Source organism: Pagrus pagrus (assembly GCF_965226575.1).
Source record: "Pagrus pagrus genome assembly, chromosome: 1".
Lineage (NCBI taxonomy): Eukaryota > Metazoa > Chordata > Actinopteri > Spariformes > Sparidae > Pagrus > Pagrus pagrus.
Window position 1 is genome coordinate 13,849,147 of NC_140185.1, and position 24,959 is coordinate 13,874,105.

General features: G+C 38.1%; 1 protein-coding gene across 1 annotated transcript in view; it reads right to left on the reverse strand.

The window, feature by feature from the left end:
* Nucleotides 1–24,959, reverse strand: part of luzp2 (leucine zipper protein 2) — a 170,666-nt gene that overhangs the window by 32,225 nt on the left and 113,482 nt on the right. The window contains exon 6 of the mRNA XM_084357627.1: nucleotides 4,360–4,422. Coding sequence (XP_084213753.1) covers nucleotides 4,360–4,422 — 63 coding nt within the window. The remainder of the gene's footprint in view (nucleotides 1–4,359; nucleotides 4,423–24,959) is intronic.

Sequence of the window (24,959 nt, forward strand, 5' to 3'; positions counted from 1 at the left end):
CAATAGACACGCAGTAATAGAATAAGGTTATTTACAATTTCTTGCTCTGGTGGCAATCACTCTGCAGCTTTAGTGTCCATCTCTCTCTGTCACTCTTAAGTAATTACAGTGTGATTACAAGTTCAGTCTGTAATCCTTCCCCTTTAAACGTAAATAACTTTCCAGGATGAAAGTAGTGGTATGAGAGAATGTCCCCCTCGCTGATTTACTTCAACTTTTATAGCCTCCCAAGGGAATTGAAGACAGTGACCTCCAGTGATCCTCCTGCATTCAAGAAAATTCTAGTACTCCCTAAAGACCTTGAAGTCTACTTGCCTTGATAACAGTTCTGCAGAAGTAATCAAGCAGACAAAGGAGCACTGGGCAAGAAAGCATCTCAGTATTAGAGAGTACTGAGAGCAAGATATTATCATTTACAAGCACAAAGCCAACGGTATTTTATCACCATTTAGATCTTTTTCCTTTGCTGCAAAGAAAATTCTGGCTCAGTGTAGATTGACCAACAACTTCAATCAGCACCTCTTCATCGCCTTTGTACTCTTTCCAACTCCTGAAGTGTTATAATCAGACTTGGCTTCACAGTCAAATGTGCCATCATCATCCCAGAGTTTGAATATGTGATGATGGCTTGGATAAGCAATGTTCAGCTGGAGGATTTGTAGAAGGAAAGAGGGCTGTAATTTCCAACACCAATTTACCACGTCTCAATTCAAGAATAACCTTAGTGTTGGAGTGTACTTTAGCGTCAATTAAAAGCTCTTAAACATCAAGAGCTTTCAAACACTAAATCCTCTTTGTGGACCTTTGAACTGCAAAGTCCATGTGATTGGGGTCAGTTCAAAGCTTTAGTCTATCATTGAAGCTCAACCAAGGCACCAGAATAAATGTTGGCTGTGTGTGTTTCAGCAAACCATGGATATGTTGCATCTTTACCCAGCAGACATTATGGGCGAAAGACAGAAGTGATTTTCCCAGAAAGACTTCATCACTTGTGCTGAGACTGTTTATTATCTTATCTTGATGTATAGCCTCAAATGAATAAAGTAAAGTCTATACAACAGTGTTCAGTTATTATAATAATAGAAGGTGAATTCCAGGGATGGAAATTAGCACCCAAATGCGGGTGAATTTGTGTGCTGGTGGGTGAATTGAATCAGTTTACCAGCCACTGTGGCGGGTTCATTCCAGTCAGATCTGATCCATTTAATCTTAATGATCGATATCTTGGTTAAAGCATAACAGTGCGCTTTCCACAACCCTAGAGTTAGATCCGGTCAAATTATATGTTTCTGATTGGACCAAAGTGTCAGTTGGACTTCACTAGCAAGTCTTCACTTGGACTCTTCACTGCTACTAATTATTACTCCGCACTCCGGTCAGCCGAGCCGGCCGTATAGATGTCTATGGGAGCTGGGTACCGTTGCTTGGCAACCATCGACTCTAAGTTGGAACTATTTATTGTGGCGCACGAATAAAGGTAAGCGGGAGCTACTTTTTTGTCGGAGTTTACAAGAACTGAAGTAAATAAAAAATGTGGCGTTACATCGCAGGAGTTAAAAGAACCGCTGAGGAAAGTGTGAAGGAGAAAGGGGAGCCAAGCGAGGTAAAGGCCAAGAAGAGATTTAGTGAAAAATGGAGAACAGCAGAGAGTGGGGAGCGCCGGTATTGGCTTGTGTACGAGGAGGAAAGTCAACTGATGTACTGCTCGGTTTGCCCTTAACATGCATCGGACACTCAAAAATCGAACAGTTTTATCTCTGGCAGTTATAGTGCAACATTTGGAATTGGGACATTGAGGTTGATGGGTAATTGTTCTGTGCTGTGGTAAGGACTTGGTGTTTAATAGCTGAACAGTGGTAACTTCTCCCCTTACTTTTGGCAGACTTTTCTATAACAATTTCCACTTTCTTTGTGTGGGTCCAGTATGGTTGAACCTAGGGAATAATGAAGTACAGTAAATTCTATAGTTGCAAGTAGATTTTGCTATATATTACTAACCTTCTAATCACCTAATGATGCAATTTCCACTTCCTTTGTGTGGGTCCGGTGCAGTTGAACATATGAAATAAGTTGAAGTAGGCTTACTGTAAATTCCTGTAGTTGCAGGGAGATATTGATATAGATTTCTAACCATCTAACCTTCATTTTGAACGACTTTGTCTATTCAGACTTCATTTCCTATTATTTCACGACCTAGTAGATGACTAGTACAAGAAAAATATGTTTCTAGGCATTGTACTGTACACATCAACACTTAAATGGCTGGTAAAAATGTTGAGTGGCTGGTAGATTTTAGAATTTACCAGCCACAGTGGCAGGTGGACAAAAAAGTTAATTTCCATCCCTTGTGAAGTCACAGGTTGAGGCCAGTGGCCATGAGAAGCTGCTGAAGTGCCAGCTAATTATTAAACTATTTTCTTTAACGTTGTCCTTTTCTTTCCATTTGTCCTTGCCCCATTGTGTCGTTCTCATATAGTTTTCAAGCTTCACTGGACATTGTGTCACCACTTCATGCTGGACAGCTTTGGTTGCTTGAGGAAACTTGACCCTAACCCCCTAACCCTTTAAAAGAATAATATTTAAACTGCCATAAACATTCTGAGATCCTTCAGCACTTGATTCCCAACAGGGATACCCCTTTCCAGACCATTTGTCTGACTGTATACATTCAGTTGCCTGTTAATTATGTTCACCTAGCTAAACCAAATGCAATTTAATACAACAACAATAAATCCTATCTTCATGAAGGCTTTAATGTTCAGTTTCTGTTACATCTGTTTTTAGATCCAACTGTATGATCATTTTGAAGGTTGTAATTTGTGGTAACCTTGAACTGTGTTGCATTATACAGAGATGTGTTTGTATTATCTATCCTCTACCCATATAAACGGATGGACAAAATAAGACATGCCTGTCAGTATAACGCAGTACATTTTAATAGCAACATAAACTGCAGCATCACTGCTCTAAGACAGTTTCAACAAAATCGTAGCATTATAACCTTAATGAAGGTGAGATTCTGTATGAGACTGCATTAGTTTTAGGTCGACCTAATAAGCTGGCAACTGAGTGTATTTTCCCACCGAGTTTGAGGTTCAATAAAGTGATGAAAGAAATGTTCAATGGGAACTACACTGAGAACCGACAGCTAGTGAAGGAAAGCTAACGACGGGACTGACACTGTCTATACGTGGTATATTGGGCTGTACTGTAGGTACAGAGGTAAGGTATGCACCACATCAAGAGAGAGAGGGCAGGCTGCTTAAGTCATTTGAATTACATTTGTTAAGTAATTCAAGTGCAGAAATATGTTTTTAAATGTACAGATTACTAATTTGAGTAATTATCAGTTTCCACTCTGATACCTGCCAGGCTCCATGATTGCTTTCTTCACTTGAAAATGCAAACAAAACATTTGTTCTGCCACTCAAAAACCATGGTAATATCCTCTGTAACACTGATCGAACAAGCCTCAGCTGCCTCAGGGGAGGTCTAGCCCAGGGTCTTTCTAAAGAAAAATATCCATCTCCACACCAAGGTTGCCATCCATCAATCTGTCTGTATCACCACAGTGCTTTATGTTGTAGAAATCCAAAGTTATTCCACATACTGTAGGCTGGTTACAGGAAATGCTCAGAATCACCAACTGCACAAGGGCATAACTATTGAGCCTATGATTACACAGCACCAGCTGCACTCACTTGGGCATGTCATCAGAACGCCCGCAGGACCTGCTGCCTTGTAAGACCCTGCATGGCTAAATTTCAGCATGAGCATTGGTCAGCAGGAAGGCAAAAGCAGCAGTTCAAAGCTCAGCTCAAGGCCTCACTAAGGATGTGAACCTTGGGGATGCTTCTGACCGTAACAACCGGCAGCAGAGATGAAGAAGAAAAAGAGGGAAAGTAGGTGACAGCAAAAATGACACCGATGAAATATAGTCAGCTGCTCTCACTACAACCTGAGTTCTTCAGATTGCTCTGTGCAGCCATCAAAGAGCTCGCTGTTAGAGAGGAGTTGTTCTGAGATTCAGTGGACTGCAAAATCAGGTAAGTTTGTGTGGGAGAAAAAGTGTGAGAGACAGGAGTGGATAATTTCTAACCTTTTTGTGAAGCACCACCAAGAGTTTTCTAGTTCCAGTTGCAATAAATGATCTAAAGAATCATGAATAACTTACAATTTAAGTAATAAGACAAAATCTATCTATTTTGTAACATTACTTGCACACACACAACACATTTTGTCTGCAATATCTTAATGAATTGTACATTATCCAAGAAAAATGTACCAATAAGTAGCTGGAGCTGAGAATGAATAATGTGTATGATGATAAAAGAGAATGTTCTAATTGAAAATCCTTACCTCCTCAGCGTAGGCGTCACAAAGTTTGTGTCCCGAGAGCAGTTTATTTTTCAAGCTCTTGTTCTGGAAAAGAGAAGAGAAAGACAAAGTGATGCCATTGGTGTCTACCCTGTCTTCTGGACTGCATGTTCCCTTAAAAATGTTTGCTGTTATGAAAAAAAATAAAAAATAAAAATACTATTGACTCAGCGGGCCTCAGTTCCTCTGGCAGGGCATTTGGCTGTTGAGGAGCTCTGACAGCAAGTGCTTGGTTGCCTCTCGATTTCAGACCAGACTGAGAAGCAGTCAAGAGTGCCCTGTCCGAGGATCTGAAAGTGCACTCAGGCTCATAGCCATCTTAAAGGTCAGAGATGTATCTCAGGGCCAGACCCCTACTGAACTTTAAATGTGATCAGTAAAGCCTTAAAATCATTGACTGGCAGCCAGTGGTGAGTTGCCAAAGCAGGGGTCACAGGGAATCTTTGTGCATTGCCAGTTAGAATTTTACTGTATTTTTATAAACAATCTGGAGGCTTACAAGGCAATACAGTACATTACATTAATTTACATGAGATGTATGTTTGTGCAGTTTCCATATTCTCCCTGTGCTTGTGTGTGTTTCCTCCAGGTGCTCCGGTTTCCCCCACCATTCAAATTCCTATATTAGGTTAATTCTCCAGTCAGTGCCCTTGACCAAGGCCCTGGCTTAGAACTGGGGTTGGTCCCTGAGTGCTGTACTTCTGTGGCCCACGTTTCCTCCAGGATGGGTTAAATGCAGAGAACCAGTTTCACTATGTTGTATTATATTGTATTATACTATTGTATTATATGTGATAAAATAACGATTCTCAACAAGAGGAATTTTAAATGTGTTATTTTAGAAATAATTTTCAGCTGTTTAAAGCAGACCTGCACTACTCTTATTGCCAGGTGCCATATACTGTATGATAAAAACCTGATTTCTGAAGTAATAAAACATCTTTATTTTGTAAATATCTGATTTTCTTCATTTGAGAATCATGCCACATAGTGAAACAAGTACTGTATCTGTAGTACTGTAGACCCTGCTTCTAAAAGGCAAGGTCACAGACAAAGATAACACAAATGTTTCTGTCCACAGTCTTGGCATAAGAAACCATGATAATATCTTTCTCTCTAATTTGAGAATTGAATAAAATGCACTACTATGTATTTAAAAGAAAGTCAGCAAATGACACAGGCTAGAGAATGGGACCTAAAGCTAATAACAGCATTTGGAGGGAAGGCATTTCCATTTTTAATTGACAGTGATACGTTAGTAAAAGCGTTCCCAGACCAACTTATTGCTTAACCCAAAGCACCCATCTGGATCCCAAGATGAGCCAATAAAACAGCACAATCAGCCATGACAAAAGCTTCACTAAGGCTGAAAGAGCTGAAATTGTACAGGGTTCTGCGTTTGCAGTTAAGAGAAGGTCATTCGATGCAGATAGTCTCTACTGTGACATAAAACTAGATTGGCTATTGCCCCGTAATAACATTTCTGAGACAAAGAAAAGTACTGTAAAAACAGTATCGTGAAGTGGAAAGGACATACTGCACCACACAACTTAATGTAAGTGACCAACATGATCCATAAGATGTATGAGGGTTTTTGGAGTGTGTGTGCGTATGGTTGGATGTGAAATCCTGCGAGACAACAGCTTGTACCACTTCTGTTTTATCTAAAGAGACAAATGTAATCAGACACTATTTTGTTTTAGCAACAAGTGCAGATTTATAAATGTTTTTCATTGACTCAACAACACATCAGAAATTCTTAAGGAGTCTATCAATGAGCTAATTACCTGTAGCCAAGGGTCTATTCTTTAAACCCATCCAGCAGAACTCAAGTGGGAGCAATGAATACTCAATCACCAGCTTTAATTCACAAAGACTAAACTTGCTGCCCTGTAGAAGAAATGGACGCCTCACTTTTCTCATACAGTACACACCACGTTTGCAGAGTGGGAGGCTGCCCTGGGAAGATCCACATGGGAGGTGACGCGTGGCTGGGGCTACACCACAGTAAGACAGTCATCGTTATGAACAAACTGTAGGGTCAGTTTTGGACCACACAATGCACTTCATTAAAATGAACGATACAAAATAGACCAAGCAAAACCAAATATGACCTATTATGTACAACTATGACGTTTTTGTCATACTCTAAATTAGGAAGAATATTGGTTTGAACTTTCAACAACATTCACAATGTGATCCAAATTTCTTTTGGGATTGTGGAGGATGCTTTTAAAAATAAATCTGCAATAAGCTCTTTCATTAGTCAAAACTAGTAGAAAAGCAGATCAAAACAACACAGATTGGGGAATATTGATAAGAGCTGACAGCAGCACATTTCAGACACTGATGGGAAGTCTGTCTGTCAATCTGCTCTTCAGAATCAGCTCCAGTCTGTGTTTTTTTGGCTCGAGTGCAAACCATGCAAGCGTTCTCATCCCCATGATCACTCCTACTCACAGATATTTTTGAAAATATGATCTTGCCATAAGCAATTATGGCTTATAGATGGCACATTAAATTCATTTAGGGGGAGATAACACATTTGGCTATTATGTCGCTGTGCTCTGATGATAGATTTGCTGCTTGATGTTGGAGACAGCTCAATGTTATTAGGTGACGAGTTGGCTGTGAACCACAGGGACAGTTTGGATACAGAAGGAAGGGAGGGGCGTGTGTGCATCCACCAGCTGGCCCTTGACATCTACTTATGAATGATGTGGCCACCTCCACAATTCTCACTGTGTCATGGCACATACTGAATACATTGACAATTTAATGCTTGATGACAATCATTCACAACACAGCTGCATCTGCATATATTGAGGACGATAAAGTTTTCTTTTTTTTTTTTTTTAGCCATTCAAGGTTACAGTATACAGTAAATTGCTGTAGATATTACAATGTTGGTGTCAGTTGGTTTGGACTGAGATATTTTAACAACTGTTCAGTTTATTACTTATGAAATCTTATGCAAACATTTAGATTCCCCAGAGGATCAATCCCCCTGACTTTGGTGATCTCTTGACTTTTCCTCTAGCACCAGCATGAGGATATGATTTTGGTGAAATGTCTTGATGACTATTGGATGTGTTGCTATGAAATGTGGTACAGCCGATCCTAACTGCTAGTTAGCAATAAATAAATAAATAAATAAATAAATAAAATAAGACCCTAAAATGACAGATATATAGCATGCTGACTTTAGCATTTAGCTCAAACCACCACTGTGCAGTACAGCCTTACAGAGCCGCTAGCATGGCTGTCTTCTTTTCATTTAATAGGTGTACAATTTACAAAAGTCAAATTGGCCAAATAATATTACCAAGCAGAGTTTGTACTTTGGAATTAATTATAATTATATGGCCGCATCTAGTGTCATGACGTGCTGGTCCAGATGGCTGGTGGTAAAAAAGTCCTGGCAAACTCCAGCATCAGATCTGCAATGTGCCACTTAATTATTACTATAAAACATTGGGCCAGGACATTTAGCTGATTGGGCCAACTAGAGGCCGTAGTGTACTTTGTTCGGAAAGTACATCTGCATCTGCATTACATAACTACTAGTTGTAATAACCTGATCCTTTTAGCATGGTGCTGAGGCAAGGTCCACGTTTATAGTGCTACACAGGCAGCAAAAAAATATATTCAGCTCAAAAAATGTCAGTTCCTCCCATACAGCCTATTCTGGCCTCTGTGTTCCCCATTTCAATTTAATCCTCACTCCCACTCACACCTGTATTGTACAGTGTATTGTGTACAACACATACAGTACATGCACAGTGAGCACAGGTAATGAGGTGTTATGGCAGTTGTTTTGTGACTCAGTGGGGCAAAACTGACCAGGAATCAATTCCTCACAGTTGCACCTCCTCTTGCCCCTACAGAAGGACCACCATTCAAGAACGTGTAGAACTGGCAGCTGTCATAAAATGTGACGTAGTTTAGCCCCAGGACATACTCAGAGTGAAAATGAGATTCTCTGGAGCTTATATGTCACAGTGCATTATGCAAAATGTGATACACTGAGCCACATATGTCGTAACGTGTTATTCCCACAGTGCTGTAAGTCTGCGCACCTGACAATAAAGGCACGCTTTTACATTTGCATGTTGCTCACATTTTACATTTAGAAGACTGAGAAAACACAAGTTACACAAATTCTGTCTCTTAACTGGGTCTTTACTACTACTGATCTACGACTATTGTGGAGTTCCACTTTGACTACAAACCACTAAGGAATTATGGACCACTAATTTTTTTGGTTATGTGATGATTTTAAATGAACAATCACATTATGTTCTCTTTTGCATTAACATTGCAGGGTTGAATTCAGTAAAGTCACATTAACATATGCAAAAGGATAAAATACAGCAAGACAGGAGAACATTTAACATCTCAAGGACTTCAGCTCTCAAAAATGTCTATCTGACTCAACTCAACCGAGTTATTTCACACATTATAAAGTGCTGATGTGTCGACAGCCCTTGAGTGTTGATATTTACTGTCCATCTAGGTCAAGTTTCACACTTCTCGACACATCAGTGTTGGATCCTTTTAGCCATAGTGTGAAGTGCCGAAAACCAACCCGTCTAATTTTTTTTTTCTAATTCTATTCCAGTCAAGTTTCAAACCATATTAACACCACAATTAACTCTGCCATACTGCACATATGTCATAAAGAAATTCAATTTCTACAATTAAACTGAAGAGATGAATCCACACATGCAGCTCTGTCCTTTCTGTGACTATAAACTTGAATTAAACCATCAAAAGGGCAACGCAGCTAAGAGTTGACATTTTTATGTTCAACAAGTACAGTCACACTAGCTATGACATGCACATTGCTCAGCACCACTCAGATGGTACAAGCGAGGGACTGTTGTCACAACATATTTCAGCTTAAAAGGTCAATAAGCTTCATTGTAATGACAGAGGGAACAAAATGAAAAGATGTTTCTGTTGCATCGCTGGATAATTACCTTACACGTCTCAGTTGTGAAAATTAGACTTCATTGTTCATGTCAATTAAAGGGCACAATGAACTGTGCCCACAAACTCAAACAGAGTCAAGGTTTCCTGTGAAGGTAAAAGATAAAGCCAAAGATAACACAATCTCAGAAAATAATTCTCTTTGTCTCAGTGAAATGTTGTTTCAGTTTAGTTTGATCAAAAGCTTGTTGACTTGATGCTCTGGGTGAGGTGCATCATTGGAAACTCACTACACTACTACTTGTGGTATTTACATTTGTGCATTATGATGGTCATTAAAGTATGTACTAAAGAATGGCAGCCAAGTGAAGGAACCTGTCATTTAAAGGAGCTACATGTAAGAATTTTAGTATAAAAATTCCAAAATTGACTTAAAAATTATCAACAGAAAGTAAAGAAATAACAGTTTTGATGTTCAGTCAAAGATGCCTTTGTATTGTGTTGCAGAGATGTCTACCGAAGTGAGCATGCTAACCAGATGGTCTTGGAGCATCCTGTCTCGTAATACCACTTTGTACCTCAATACAGGTATTTTGTTGGGCTGTAGTGGTTGGAGTAATGCTGGATAATAATCTGACAGAGAAAAGCATAATTTTTGCTTTCTAGACTTCAATACAGATGTACCTTGAAAGACTCCCATCAAATGGGACTAATACGCCATTATTATGGATTAAAGTATTTTTATTTGAAGTTAACAACAAGCCCTTTGTTGTAAAGTCTTATTCATGTGTCCCATGTGACTATAGTTGGCTCCCACAGCAACATTTTCATAATTATGAACTGGAAAATATTCAGTTGTCAAAAGTATTGGAATGCAAGACCTTGTTGAAAGCATTGTACATTTTTGTTTGTCAGTTCTGCATGTTCTTTATTTAAATTAAAAGTCAGAGGGTCAGTAAAAGGTCCAACAACACAAAGGAAACTACTTTCATCTAGATCTCCCATCAATGTATAGAGACCCATAAAATTGTTTCTGAAAAATCAAAATAATTTAGAAAATATATCCTGCTCAACTTTTCCTAGCTGTAAGTTTTGACATGTCTGTTAAATGAACATCCAAAAAGAGGGCTGTTGATCAAGCAGAAAGATAAACTTGGCTTGTCCATCAGTGTCAGCTCAGTTACTAAAAATGATAAAATTAATGAATCATTGACATTAAATAATACTCAGGGGATTTTAATTTCCCCATGCCTCTATTTCTTTTCTGGTCATTAAAAATGTATTAATGAATGGAAACCTTTATTCCTTAGTCAGCTGATTTCCCCTGGATCTTGGCCTTGAAACAATCATTTAAAAAACAAAATAAAAACACATTCTATGGTCTGTCTTTTTGAGAGCCTGTGTCATATATTAATGAGCAGATTCCACACATAACAAAATCAATTACAATCTCTGTCAGCACAGTTCAGCAGGCTTGTCTGCTTTCTCAAAGCATGAAAAAATAAGAGGCTCACATTGCAAGTAAATTGTGGCAGGGCTCGCACAAGTTCTGCAGTTATGTAGCTGTCGAACGCATCGAATATAAATTACTGGCATTAGAAAAGCAAACGTTCACTGTGGATAAGCTATTAAATATGACATACCCCCAGACATCTTACAAGGCATTTGGCAGCTTGAGCTGAACACATCTTGGCAGTTTCTTAAGGACTCTTGAGGTCAAAAGGGGGGATTATGCATCAGCAAAAAGATTGGTTTCTCCTCAATTTTTCATTGTTCTGACACATAATCATCTGAATACAGTATGTACACTGTGTACTGAACATGTTGATCAGACGTTGTAAGGTTTCCCCATACCTGTTAGCTGTGTCAAGTTATCTTTGAGAAAGACATTGAATGCCTGATGTTATTATATGATAAACCCAACGAGCGGCCGTTAATGTCAACAAAAAATTGCTGTCATTTATTTTGCAAGGATGACATAATGTCTGCCAAAACATTGAGGCAGAAACAGACAACATCTTTACTTTTAAATGGTAAGGAGCTGTTTTGTGATTGCCCGACTTGTCATACTGTATACCAAGGAACCTAATTAAGAAAGAAGGGTCGTTACGTCACTAATCTTGCTTTGGGGCCAGACTGTGGTGACAGCTGTGTTGAAGTTAATGGGAGATGCATGGAGAAACACACTAAAACCCAAAATATCTATGTCAAAGACTTCTGATGAAGAAACACCTCCAGAAAATGAAAGAACACACTTCAGAGAGTAGAGCAAGCACAGATTTTTTTTATCCACACGTTGTTCATTCCTCTTCTTTGTTGGCGCTGCTGTTCGCGGTGTAAGTGCAGTCATATCAGTGGAAATCAGTTGGACCTGCCTCGTTTGATCACAATACCATCAGCCATGTCAATCATTTGGGACCACAAATCAGTGGCTAACCTACTCTCTGAAGTGTGTTCTTTCACTTTTTGGAGGCATTACTTCATCAGAAGTCATACGACGTAGATATGTTGGGTTTTCGTGCATCTCCCATTAACTTCAACACAACTATCACTACAGTCTGGCCCCAAAGTGAGATTCAGTGACGTAATGACCCTTCATTCTTTTTAGGTTCCTTGTCCTTTACATGCACATCTGCACCACCAAATTGGAAAGACAAGTAATAGCAGCAGCAGTTCAGTGTTGGAAGTCTTTTCAGAACTTTTTTGAATGTTTATTGTCAATCCAGATGCGCCATTGTCTTATTATTATGCATCGATGTTGATTTGATGAAAATGTCCACATCCTCATTTGACTCAACCACATGCATCAGTTCAGTGTTTCTTTATAGATATAACCTCTCTATTCCTCATCAAATAGCTGTTGAGCAGTTGTGTAAGATGCTTGACAAGGCCTCAGGCTAGTCCAAGAAAAGAGATAAGATGAACTCTATTGATCCTTGCGGGAAATTGGGAAGGCCTGGCGTTTCAAAGAAGAATTTATATATTCCATGTTAAGAAGCCTGAATTACCATCTGCAGTAATTGAGCTGCAGCCCATCTCTGCACTAGCCCACCCACCTGAACACTAATCGTTTCTGGTCATTTAATTCATTGTCATTCCTTGTGTTTGTTCAAGCTGAATCAAAAACGGAAGAACAATCCGATAAATCAGATGGAAATGATGACAGTGAAGCCTCTAATGCTGTGAGTAAATTATCCCAGAGATTAATTGAAGCACTGCAACTGTAAAGTATGAAGAATGCCAAGACAAATTGATATTACTTTCAATTGAATAAATCAAACCTTGATATACAGGATCCAAAACATTCCTATCCACTCTCTGAATTGAATTCCTGAGGTGGAACAAAGAGCTCTAATAGTCTTAACTGATGATGATTATTCTGGGCCCACTGGACATTATGTTCACAGTTGGCTTCAATTACAAAATCTGGAATTCTTTCTCATTAAAGTTTCAGAGGAACATTTAACAATGAGACAATTCTGATGACAATGATTATTCCTTAAATACCGACTTTGACTGTGATGGTCACTGAAAATACTGACTATAGCACTTTATATGATTTTATGTTGTTGATATTCTGTTTGTCCTTTTTTAATGATGCTGCTCCTCATGCCTTTTAAATTGCCCCTCTGGGACAAATAAAGTGTTTTGAATTGAATTGAATTGAATTAAATACCGAGTGATAACACAAAGATGAAGGTAAGGCAACTAAATCTATGTAGCTTGAGTGGTAGAGTGGGTTATTAAGGCTGGCAATTTGGTTTATCTGAGAGAAAGACACTAAACCATAAACTGCTCCGAGTGTGTTTGTGTGGAGCAAAAATATGTTCCCATAGACAAAAGCATTCACGAAAGCTACATAATGAAAGATTACTGACATGGTTAAATATAGTGAATGTTTAGTTATTGGTCTAAGACATGCCATAAACTAAGTCTCCATTATGGATGAGCATCATTAGGATTTAATTGATACTACAACTCTTATTGAAATTCCTCATCGGTTAAGTTCCTTATCAATACTGTTAACAGTTCTTTTTCATTATGAAATTATTACTTTATAAAAATATATTATTTAAAATGAATTCAGAACAGGAATGGAATTGGATGTTAAATACATCTATATGTTGTTTCTAGAGCAGCAACAGTCCATATACTCGATGATATCTCAGTGGAAAAAAACCTCAAATGTCAATAAAATAAATAATATACCTGGCATCAAAATATAGACTGAGGTTCAGAAAGACTGAAGAACACAAACATCTGTTAGTATCAGTCAATTCAAGTTATCTTCACCTGGTTCACTTCCCTGTCTCCACCGCTGCCTCTCTGCTCTGCTGACTTCACTCTGTGTTTGTATATCTTGAGGAGCTCAGCAGAGGAGAGGCTGCAACAATGTGATAATAAATAACACCAAAACGTTAAAAAGTACAGATAACAAGACCCTTACCGTTGGAGCTTATCAATACTGTGGTCTTTAATAATTGAGCCCTGGGGCATGTTTAATACCGGGTTTCTGTTCCAATCTCTCCAAAGCTGAGCGTTTAGTTCACCACACTTCCTGCAGCATATAATGAACTTTTTATGTTTAATTATCCAATAAGAGGGTAATGTTGTTGAGCAGGGGCTGTGTTAAATACTTTGCCAAAATTTCCCAATGGAGCCATTTAGGACAACTGATTTATTGTTTTTAGCATTTGTATGGTTGTTTAAAACTGTCCTTAACAATCAATAAACTGTGGATATGAGAATTAATTATGCTCAGTGGTCTTTAATAATAATATTACAAGCAGCTCTTTTGTTTTATTCTGTTCAATTTTTTCCATTAAGATTAAAAAGTTAATCATACATCATTGGATGAAAAGTAAGAACATCTGACAGTGTGATATGAAGGATGCTTAACAATGGCTTTTCTCCAGTGTATTGAATGGTGCATATTGTACAGTACGAAAGTACAATACTTTCTAACAACTGATTAACAGTCCGATGTATTTGCTTACAAGGATGTCTTGGTACATCACATGGAAAGTAAACTAATTTAATATACTAAGGAAAACTTGTTGCTAAGTGTAACGACCCCAGAGGTCGTATAAATGTTTCTATTGTCTCTCTGCTTAAATAACCCTCTGTTACCTGAGTGTATGTGTGATTGGTTGCAGGTGTGTTTGAGTGATTGTAGGTTGTCCAGGGAGCTGATTGGTTCCTGCCTCGAAGCCAGGAGTTTTAAGGCCGGCTCTTCCAGTTCCTGTGGGCTCTCCTCTCTCAGCCAGACTGCCAGCATGTCTGCTTGTGTGTGAGATGTGTTTTTAAATAAAACCTTTAAAAATGCTTCTCTGCTGGTGGAGCTTGGGGGATGGGAAGGGGGGGAGTCTCATTTTCATGTTGCGCCAGGGTTTCCCTTAGGCCCTGGTCGTAACACCAAGAGATTTGAAAAAACTTCTGTAGCCATACTCATTATGTACATTTTACTGCATCTCATTAAGAACGAAGGTGTCTGTTTATGAGTTGCATTATAATAGTTGCAAGGAGGAAATAAAGACAGTACTATTCACTTTATGGTGTCAGTTATAATAGTACATCAGTAATAGAACCTTATGAAGACAGCAGTTAGCTGCTTGATATCACCATCAGGTTGTGTTAAATATGCCAAATGCTTGTTGTGCTTTCACTGTTTTTGCAAGCCTGCTGTTTAAGTAAACAATATGCAAGGACAATTTTCAGTTTTTAGTTTCATTGTGGTATTGGAAGGCTTGGAAAAACTGTAGACATAAAAGCACATTGTATAAATAAAGTTTTGCTGTTTTTTGTTTCTTAAGTATTATGAATGCTTGGGGTATTACCAATTTTAGGCCTAATCCACACCTATACAGGCACTTTTGAAAATGGAGTTGAAAAACAAAACCGGTCTCTGACTAAACAAGTGTTTTAGCAACTTTTCAGATCTAATCTCCCTCCATACCAACACATCTAAAAATGCTTTCCCAAGACCAAGCACATGCCAGTGTAAACGGGAAGCAGATTACCTACCATGTGGTTGATTGCTTGGTTATAGAAAATACTATGATTCACACTTTTACTGACTCTTGAACATTACCTACTTACTTACTTGCACTTTTAGTTTCTATAATGTAGGCTATGTTACAGGTACCATGGCTGATACCAAGGCAGTTATTCCTGAAAACAGGATAAAAATTATGAGTCAGGCAACAGAACAGTTAATTACATTTTTATTGAAACATCATCAGCAGCCGGTTTTGTCTGTTTCCCATCATTGTATTTTTAATATCCGTTTGTGTCCTCTAAATAGAGACAATATAACATCCATATCGTAGGTGTACAAACCTAAATTCACATTTGCCAATGATGCTACAAATACTGAAAAGTGTGGGCGTCTGTGTCATCGTTCCCAAAAATCTCTGTTTCTGCTCATCCAAATTTAAACACTGAAAACGAAGTTCCTTGATATCTTCACCCTGGAAGAAGTTTTCTTAAAGGTCAGTTTTCAGTGACCTAAAAAGCTGTTCACACGTCAGAGAACCAATTTATCTATAGTTAATAATTTATAATAGTACGGTAAATTTACAATAGATAAGCAAATGTCTGTTTTTATCTCATAATTAATTGTAATACAAATGAGTATCTCTTGAATTGATTGCAAAGTAAGAGCGCTCCATGCTGAGTGTGTAGACAGGGCTCCTGAATTTGCAACATGCTACCAATCCTACTAACAGTTCTCATTGAGCCCTTATAACTGCCAAAAGCGAAGAAGTAAGTGTGAAGAAAAAGCAAAGAGGCTCATTCTCAGGTCATATTATTAGCTGACCTCAGTCCTAATTAAGTAATTTACACATTACAGACATGGTGGATCTGCACAGAATTACTGTAGATACATCTTGGTAGGGAGGAGCATGGCTCATATTTCATCACTCATATCTCTCTGGAATATTAATCTGGTTTTAAATGGGGGTTCAGTCTGAGTACACTAGGAAGTACAAACAAAACACTGATAATTATCGACCAGTGACAATCATTAAAAGGTTATCAAAAGTCACATTGACTGAAAACTTAACTTTTAGTCAATGTAGATTTGCATTAAATGTATTTTGCCAGGACTTTTAGTGAAACATACTGATGGGAAAAGAGCCATTACTGCATTTAATCTTGAATTACTCAGAAAAGAAAGTGTTACATCCACACAGATTCTAAATTTGGTAAAATACAAGTCATATTATTCTGCATGCTCAATCACCTGTTTATGTTTAGTAATTCTGCTTTATTGCATATTTTAAATCTTTCCTCTCCTCCATAGTCTGGTGTTCTCCACCACAGTCTCCATTGTGATGTTGACGGAAAAGATTTTGTTGAAAGTAAGATCACACTCTTAATGATGTACGTATTTATATGGGATTAGTGTCATCAGATGAATTAATTGTTTTCAGTCAAACACAGAAAGTAGATACATGGCACATTCTGATTACAAATTAAATAAGAAAATCATCATTCCAACTACAGGACCTCTTTCAGAATCAGAATAATGACGTAACAACACTGACAATGCTTTGCATGAAATTGCTATTTTTCTAAAATAAGGCTCTGTCTCTCTGGTCTGAAACTATTCTCTGAAGTCTTGACAGTCTCATGGTGTCAAGGCATTTTGAAATTGAAAGTTCTGTGTAGCCACAGTGTTTGTTAAGACAACCTCTAGCTACAATAAAGGAAGAAAAAAAAGTTATTTTCTGTACATCACAAAGAAATATCTGCAGTCGCAGCCTTCATCAGTCCTGAAGCACTTGGATGTATCTCTGTAAAAAAATAGACCATCCACTTTATAGTGTCACAGCTGAATACCACAGAAAACTGGTCACTTGTCTGGAAGCTGAGGGCCAGGAATCAATATCCATGGCAGGCTGTGAGGAATAAAGCGACACTGCTAAGTGACAGCATGACACCAGCCCTCTGCACACATGCGGCCTGTCTCTGCCTCTCTCAAACAAGTTTCTATCATTTGAGTTCAGCACCAGTATCCATGAAACCACACGGAGTGAAAATCTAGCATTAAGTGCAAAACAATGTGGAGAGTGACACAAATTTAATCCCACTTCTAGAAGAAATTCGGAGACTTATGCATAAATGTAGGAGTTGCCAGCAGGTGGCTGAGTTGCCCAGACAGACATCCCACACATTGCAAATGAGGAAGTATGATTTCACTTCAAGTTGACGCAAAGCCCAGAGAGTAAGTATCTCCTTGATGGTGGGGGTAACTTTGTGGCTGATGGTTACTGTGGAGTTGAGAGTTGATATGATTTGATATGAGTTTTCTGATGGATTGTGAAAAGCAATAGCATATATAAGTCTGAATCATCAAAGCCCTCGCTAAGTCACACTGTAAAGCAGGGTATTGGTACAGCCAAGGTTTTTACTTTATGATTAAGGACATCTGACCGTCCATCTTAGCAAGCCTTAAATTGGTGATTTGCAGGTCTAAGTATGTCTAGTCTTTGAGGTTAAAGCTCAACTAAAGTGTGGCTCTTTAGAAGTCTAGGTTGCATTCGACAGTCATTCCAACAGCAATTTAATTACTATATTTGAAGGTGTAGAAAAAAGAGGTGACTTGTTGCTCTCTGTAATACAATGTAGATAAAAAATTATGTTGGGTGCACTTGGAAAATGAGAAAAATAGCTCTTCAAAAACCAGAGGCTATCCAGTATATATATATATATATATATATATATATAATATATATATATATTAGGGGTGTGCAGAGCAGCCGATATTTGTATCCGTATTTTTATTTGTTGAGGGGGGAAAAGTATTTGTATTTGTATTCGAGTAAAATTCCAAATAGGCGTAAAAATATTTTCTTTTTTTAGTTACACTTTTCGTTATAGTGTAAGTATTCTTTAATTATTCATTATAATAATTATGGATATGCAATATTGGTTGATGTTTTTCCATAAATCCAGCAATGAACATGTAACAAGGAATGTCACTGAAAAGAAAATAACATAACAGCCATTACCTCATCCATGGTTAAACCAACAACTAATAAAATATCATTGTGAACATTATGAACCCCACCACCACCCGTCCTTGTTGGAGGACGTTGAACAGACAGAATAAAAACAAACAATACTTAAAAGAACTGTTCTTTCAAATGCACAAAATTCCAAGAACTAAACTTGATCTGTAAATAATATGACATAGTAGCCTATAGCTAACGGTCATTATGCTTCTGGCCTCTACCTGGTCTTTTTACTAAACTTAACCAACTCCTTTCTTCATTGCCTGAAACCCAACCAAAGAACCGAGCAAAGAATTTTTTTCTTTGCTCAAGCCGCGTTCAGCCGCGCTCGAGCGGAGCAGGGGAGAGAAACAATGTGTATTTCTTTTACTCTGTGGAAGATCTCCCAACAGAGTGAGGGACAAAGCAAGTGGGACAGATCTGCCCAGTCCCTGAGCACGCGCGTTTCACAGACAAGCCACAACGCAGAGTGTAAACAACGTCACCTGGTTCAGCAGCACCATGGACAGCTGCGGGGGCGGGGGGTATATATATATATATATACACATACAAAAAAAATTATAAAATAAAAATATAAAATTTAAAAAATATTATACGTAAATGGAAACATTAAAAAGCCTTTATTATTGTGGCTAAATCATTTAAAGTCAAGTTATTAAAAAGCCAACATGTTTGATCACTAGGTCTTCATCAGGGCTCCAAACAACAACCAACTCTATGTGGCCCTACCTATGTAATGCAAGAGCCAATGAGAGGCACTCACACGACCCAGATTATAATGCTGCATTCCGCTGCAAGTCAGAAGTTGATATTTCCAAGTCGGCATGACAGACTTCCAATCTAAAAGCGTCCCAGTGCATCTGCTTGGTTAAACATGTAGGGCACTTGAAAAAAGACAGTTGGAGTAGGCTCCTAAAGCATACTCTCCACAGATCAAATGTATGAAGGTGAAAATTACAACTGCAAAGTTGTATTTACTGCACGTTTCACAAAAACAAACACTATGTAAAGAGTGATAAAGAAGTAAAAACTAATTGTTCACTCTATGTGCTGCCATACTGCTGTGATGTCATGCGTTTATGTCAGGGAAGTTGGGCTTGGTGGATCTTGCCCGAGTTTCCAACTTGGATGACTGTTCCATTGCCTTTTTCCCCTGGAAGAGAATATTTTTGAGATTGAATCATTAAAGTATCGTGGTCTCAATGAGGATATAGATTTGATATTTTATGTGGTAAAAAAAACCCCAAAACAACAAACAGCCCTGTGTGTTATCATATTATACACGTGGGTGTCTATTTTCTGTATGTTGTGGGCATGTAAACTTTTATGTCATCTCATCTACTTTCCATTTGTTTCACCTAATATGATATTATCTGGGTCATTTAATTCTTATTGGCTGTTGCTAAGTAGGTAGGGCCATATTGTGTTGTCTGTTGTTTAAAGCACTGATGGAGACCTAGTGGCTGTAACAAGGTACAAGGTGTATTTGTGTATTTGTATGTACTTGTTATTTTTTAAACAAAGGTTTTAAAAAAAAGAGATAATGTTGGAGTTACTAATGGGTTTCAAACATGGGTTTGGAAACATTGCAAGGACGTTGTTGGTAAATACAATTTGTTTGCCGGTAACTGAATAATGTTTATATAATGTTTTACACAGTGTTCCAACCTCTTTAGAACCGGGGTTGTATGACCTGATTAACACAGAAATGTTGTCAGTTGAAATAACTCTTATATGTAACCTAGATGTCAAAAACAATTAGATTTTTAAGCAAATGTGGTCCAGGTTTAATCCTTCAAACTTGCTTTGATTAGGGTAAGTATAACTGCATTTATTTTTAGTCACTGCTGTCTTAATATATATTGTTCAGAAAGGGAGTCCTACTATCTTTCATCTAAGAAATCTCTGTTGGGATTTAAGGATATTTCAGGCTGTGATAGTTGATGTTCGCTGCTTGCTGCCATAGACAGAAAAAGGCAAAAGGAAAAGTTTGTTTAACTCTGATTGTCTCATATGAAGCTGCACAAAAAATGAATTGCAAAAGATAGAAAGCTTGAGTGTGACAGCTTCCCAATTGTTTTTATGTATATCAGGATACATTTTGGAACAGCAAGTGCTGCTAAATATGTTGAGATATTTTTGGATGTAACAATTTATTATAAATGAAGCTCGGCTGTGCAATACGACAATAGATTAGAGGCTCGCTTCTAATATTGCAAGAAAATTGTTTATGGCTTCAAACTAATTGGACAATCCCAGGCTATAAGAATAATATATGGAAATTCTGAAAGTGAGAAACATTACCTGTAAATAAAAGGAGATTGCTGTATTGGCTATATCACAGACGGCAACTGCAATTTGTCTTTTTGCGTATTACAGCACTTTGGCAGTGTTGGGAGGAAATGCAGATTAAATATAAGCCACCCTCTGGATCCCAGAAGGAACACACCCTCCTGTTAGTGTGAGGCACTGAAACAACACAATCAGGTTTACCTGCCACTCATGATTTCATTACAGACAAGCTGTGGGTTACTGTGTGCTTCAAGATTTGAATATTCCCTTTAAAGCCTTTGTTCCTCTTACAGACACTAAGATTCACTCACTGCATTTATGTACAATTTCACTGTCCATGGAGGACCTAGTGTTTAGTTCCCACACAGGGATTTAATAAGGCCTCACAATATTTGCTAATTCTCTTGCTCTGGGTTATAATAAGTTGTAATAAAAAAAAAAGACAACACAACAAAATCGAATGGAGAATGGTTCACTATGTTACCCTGACGTCATCCCCTACATAAGCAGCCCCTGTTGATGATGAATTAACAAACAACAATGCCAGTAAACATCTCTGGCACAGCAGCCGCTGCTATCGATGACACGGTTTGCAGCCACATCACAAAACCACTCTGTTTCAAATCCACTGCAGGTATTATCCATACCGCTTATGGCATCTAAATCCTGTAGACTTTCACTCTAAACCCTGTCATTGCAAAACTCGTCCTGAAACTCGAAGAGACAAACCCAAAACAGAGCTGCCTGTGTAGAGGAGCAAAGAAATCACTCATCGACTTTGGATTCAGAAATACCCCAAAACAATTTGGCTCCAGTGGTGCCATTTGTGACCAAGAAAAAAAACACTATTCGCCTCAGGAATATCTAGAGTTAAGCATTTTCTCTCATTTAATAAACTGAAATGCACAGTGTGTAATTTTGGCCACTAGGGGACTCTAAATCAAAACAATTAAAACAAAAGATGTAGTTTGATGACGTTGTGAAGTAGTGTCGGTTCATGGGAGCTGTTGTTTTCATTGTTAAACAACCACCATTGCTGATGAAACTCTATCTTAAGTTGTCACGGTGTGACTGGATGACCCGGGCGGAAATTGTTTAGTCATGTTTGTCAGCTTTCGTCCTCATTCTGGCAAGGCTGTCCTCTTCAGAAACATGACTATATAGGTCAACTGTGAAAGCAGCCTGTTATGTCCAATATTGATGTTTCTTGTGGCGGCGACCTCTAGTTTTTTTCCTCATCAACATTTTGGTACGGAAATGTTATATATGACATCTTTAATTTACTTTTGCTTTTGTTTCTTCCTGAAACGATTCTGGAGAGCTGCAGGAGACATTTCAAGTACTTCTCCATATGAAACAAGCTTCCTGTCAGTGTCAGGGAAGCAGACACTGACTCAGTACTTTAGCTCAAATTCAAGACTAATTTATTTAATGCAGCACACAATAAATAATGGTTTGGTGATTCCACCCTAACCATTTCCCCTTTACCCTGCTCCACAGTAAAAGAGCAGTAGGACCAGTACAAGCAGCTGCTTTAAAGGAAGGAGTTGTTTGTTGGTTGAAATACATTAACAAACATTTATGTGCATTTATTTACTCCTGAGTACGTTTTTGACACTGATTGAGAAGAGGAGACAGATCCACAATCTGTTAACCCTCAGGCTCACCCTGAGCCACATTCGATTGAACGCTGAGCTGTCTGATGAAATGAAGAGTGTGTGCGCTATCTATGGCGAAAATGAAGAATCACGGGCAGCCTTTCTGGGTTTCCTCCCGATCAGTGGAGGGAGAATCGATTCTGTGTGTGCAGAGAGCTGTTTTGGTACTAGAAATTCTGTGAAATAGGCATTATGCCATAAAATGTAAAAGGACATGCCCACTGCATGAAGTAAAAAAGGATTTTGTGAAAGAGAAACACCTAAAAAACAGGTTTTTACACTGGATGGGCGACTGGGGACACATCTGACTTCAAATCCGACTAAGGAACATTTTCAAACAACATATCTTAATACTATAAAGCTTACACCCTGACCAAAGCTTCCTCTCTTGATCATAGGCTGATCCATTACTCTTTCACTCATCTTAAAGAAGGGACAGGAATTGGTAGCTAAATAGGTGCTGACTATAAGCATTTAGAAATAATATCACTTGCAGTTGAATGCCCCTGTGTTCTACTAAAATAATATCTTAATAATATCCTGGTTCGCATGCTTAATATTTTGTTTGGGTAACACTGCTCTCATCTGGGTGTTGTCTCTGATGTGTCATTGACTGTCATTAGGGGCAGTTTTACCTTTCTTGTTGGGTTGAGCCTGGAGAAGCTGCTCTGTTGTATTTTCATTTCAGTCTGCTGGGCACTTATCTGACTCAAACATATATGTGAGATTTGTTTTCTAAGTTTGCACTGCCATGTTGCCATAGCAACCTAAGACACATGGATTTGTTTTCCTGATTTTTTTTGCATCTAAATGAAATGCCCAAACATCCCAGCGTCTGACCTTCCATCGAAAAAGTCAGAATAAACAGTAGATATTTTTTTGCTGTTTTTTGCACAGTACTGTACATCATATATATACAGTACCTACATAAACATGCATTCTAATTTAGACTTCCTGTATCTTTATTTTGACTGTTTGCTCAGCTTTCAAAGGGCGAACACGAGACATATTCCCATTATCACACGCAATGGTGGAAGTATATAATGATCATTAAATTTGCATCAACATCATTTAATTTATTTCAGAGTTCATGCTCAGTTCATGATAATTTTGTGTGTATTTCCTTTTAGTATTAAGCACACAAAACAGAGTCATTACAACATGCTCTGGCAGCCAGCAGATTTTCTAATTTATATATGTTGCTAGAACTCTTACCAAAGGTTTCCAACCTGAGGGTCTGAACTGCTCAAATCGCAAGGTTAATCTTGGGGTCATGAGAATATTGTCAGCGTAGGAAGGCAAAAAAGCACAAACTCTTGTTTTTTTTTATATACAGTACTTTGCTTGAATCTTAAATTGTCCATGTGAATTACTGACTCATTTTAAATACCTCAAACAAAGTCAATCTGAGAATAGAAAATGTTTCTGTGGCCAACTCTACACAATCTACAACCTATATGCAGGGAACTGTATGGACATTGCTTTGTTAAAGGGGAAACAACCCTAACATAAATTGCTGTATACCATCCAAAACTCACTAGATGACACCACAAATTTAGGATGTGGTTTTGTGCAGTCATGGCAATTATCTTTTCAGCGTTTTTTGAGGGTACAACACCACCAGCATGAGTGATGCATGCATTATATTGTCAGTTCAAACATACATGTACTAATTGTGTACTGTCATAAATTTGACCACACTCTAATATGTCATCGCCATTAGTGATATTAATGATTAATGATTAATCTGTTAGTCGCCGTTAAGAATTTCACTGTTTAAAAATGTCTTGACCGACAATCAGAGACGGGGATGGATACATCAAAAAGTATTTCACAATAACAGATTACAGATGCTTGCTTTTCAAATATATCCAAATAAAACACAAAACACTGGTCCCCTTAGTATTGGTTGATTTTGTTGCCAGTTGTTGAATAGTTAAAGCCAGAAGCACCATAATTAAAATTCTAATTATTAAGTAATTATGTAATTAATTATTTGTGTTAATTGGTATCGCTCAAGTAACTTTATGATTACTATATCTGTTCTTTTAACTCCTAATGTAGCTGGCGCTGATTTTACATCAAACATAGATCATGTCAGTGGATAAAACAGTTTGCAAATGGAAAAAGATCCAACATATTTCATATATTATTAATGATTAATTGATAATCGATTGTTAAGGCAGCTGACCATCAATTAAAGAAATTTCTGAAAATGTGCATCCCTAATTGTCATCTTACTAGGCCTTTTCCATTTACAATAAACACTGTCACTCTCACTGGATGTCAAGTCCACCATTACTCTTGAGTAACAAGTCGGGGCTGCTGTCTCCGATATGTGAGTGCGATCGATCAGGCTGTACATCACCTGTCCGTTCACTGCAAAATGTGACATCACATGCCATCACCCATCACACCCAATTTCACCTAAACCTCTATTTTTGTCACTACACTTTCTTCTTAGTGCATCTCAGTGCATCTCAGCGATCATCTCATCTTCTCAGTGATCATCTCAGTGATCATCTGTGTGAAATTAGTCCCGACACTCTTTGTATTAATGCAGTGGCCATTCAGTTGTTGAGTAATATACTTGTGGGAGGGAGGAAGCTATTTTTTCTTGAAGGCAATAATGCTGTGCAGCTCAGTGTGCTTGTGGAGAACTAACTAAAAAAATGGGTAA